The following is a 1,825-nucleotide window of genomic DNA, read 5'->3' as shown; positions in this document are numbered from 1 at the left end:
CTTTTTGCGGTTTCTTTTAATTACTTTCTAAAACAGCGCAGAATTTGGCATATGGTAGTCTGTCATGAATGCTGAGTGAAGGAATATGAGTTTTGGACTCTGTATCTAGGACCAAATTCAGAGCCGGTTATGTGAGTAAAAATGTTTATCAGAACTGCACAAGCACATTTTTCCTTTACCATCTTTCATAAAAATTATTCATTCAGTTAGACATGCTCTGTTAATTATTTAGAACTTGAAGGCTCTGATGCACTATTGTATAAGGATGCTCTAATTTTTAATTATAGTTATCAATGGTAAGTCCTATAGGTATAGGCCAGGCTTCTTTTCCTAAGTAGACTTTGTCTTGCTCCCCTTTCCCCCAAGAGGCAATGAAATATGTAGTTGAATTTCATTTTGAAAAAAACCAGAAAAGATGTTATGATTCCCAGTACTTTGAGACATTCAGATAGGTAGGTTAGTTATTAAGATAATCTAGCATAGAGCCAGGTAAGCCCATGATAGATCTTTAGACTTAGGTTGATTCCTGTTTTGCTCTCATTGCTTTAAGAGGGGTAGTCATGGCCCAAAGTAGGACTTTTCATTTATTATACTTGAAATCATTTTTCTGTTGTAGGGAACTAATGTTTTATAGTGTTACAAATAAAAAGAACTGTGACTTCTTTTCTTTTCTCTTTATTTTATTGAACAGACACCAAGCTGGCTGGTTTCCTTTTAGGCAAGAAGGAGGTCAGCAACAGGCTGCTAACAATAATGCCGAAGTTAACAATGATGGGCAAAATGCAAACAACCTAGAACTTGAAGAAATGGTATGCTAATGAGATTTTGTACACTTCACATATAGATATTTCCTCAGCAGTAGAAGAGACCAACATGATTAAAGAATCTTGGGGTGTTCCACAAGTTTTTGTGGAATGGCACAGGAAGAAAGTTAACATAGAAATTGTGTGGTTTTATCTGGGGGAACTTAGACTGTAGTGCCGAGTCAGTCGGGAAGAGCTAATATTCTTCCTGAAAATAGCCTAGAATGAAAATTATGCACATAGTGAGAATTTATTGTTTTAAATTGGCAATTAAATTCATCTCAGAGTTCCCTTTGAACTTGAGCACTGAGGAATGCACCAATTTTGGATTTAACAGATTTCTGAGGGCCAGATCTGTACTGCTTCCTTATTACATTGCTCCTGTTCCTTGTTTCTATAGGGACAGATTCTCTTTTTCTGTCACGAGTTAATGCCAGCTGTTCATATCCCTCAGGAGTGTGTTTCTTGTTTGTTTGAAAGGAGCGTCTTATGGATGACGGGCTTGAAGACGAGAGTGGAGAGGACGCAGGTGGAGACGCCAGTGCTGTTCAGAGGCCCGGGTTGATGGCGTCAGCGTGGTCTTTTATCACCACCTTCTTTACTTCGCTGATCCCAGAGGGGCCTCCCCAGGTTGCCAATTAGACCTGAAAAACTGTGCCAGCTCCGAAGGAACGTCTGACTTCAGGAAAGTGTTTTAAATAACAGTGCAATTTCAAAAAAAATTTATTACTTTCTTTTCATCATCATGTACAGAGGTGTTTTTTCCCTTAAGCTTTTCATGCATATGAATATTTTAAGCACAAATGGACTACTAAATGTGTGATTTTTTTTTAAAGATCCTAACAGAACATAGTATAACAATATTGTCTTTCAGGTTTTATTAATTTCAATTGTGTATATTCTGTCCAGGCAGATATGTTTGTGTGTCTTATTTCTTTAAAGAGCTGCGTCACATATAAATGTCTATAGCTGATTGCCCAGCCCTTCAGTATGTAATTTGAATAAATATATCTATTTTCTGT

General features: G+C 37.1%; 1 protein-coding gene across 1 annotated transcript; it reads left to right on the top strand.

Annotated features, from left to right (window-relative positions):
• The first annotated feature begins 608 nt into the window (after positions 1–608).
• Positions 609–1,619, top strand: LOC115284730 (homocysteine-responsive endoplasmic reticulum-resident ubiquitin-like domain member 2 protein). Its single transcript, XM_029931220.1, has 2 exons — positions 609–809; positions 1,284–1,619. Exons 1-2 carry the CDS (start codon positions 624–626, stop codon positions 1,443–1,445), a joined length of 348 nt encoding a protein of 115 aa, XP_029787080.1. The 5' UTR covers positions 609–623; the 3' UTR covers positions 1,446–1,619.
• The last annotated feature ends 206 nt before the right edge of the window (positions 1,620–1,825 follow it).

This window comes from Suricata suricatta, unplaced genomic scaffold (assembly GCF_006229205.1).
Source record: "Suricata suricatta isolate VVHF042 unplaced genomic scaffold, meerkat_22Aug2017_6uvM2_HiC HiC_scaffold_1771, whole genome shotgun sequence".
NCBI classification, from domain to species: domain Eukaryota; kingdom Metazoa; phylum Chordata; class Mammalia; order Carnivora; family Herpestidae; genus Suricata; species Suricata suricatta.
The sequence above is the reverse complement of the archived record's forward strand: the minus strand, read 5'-3'. Positions and strand labels throughout refer to the sequence as shown.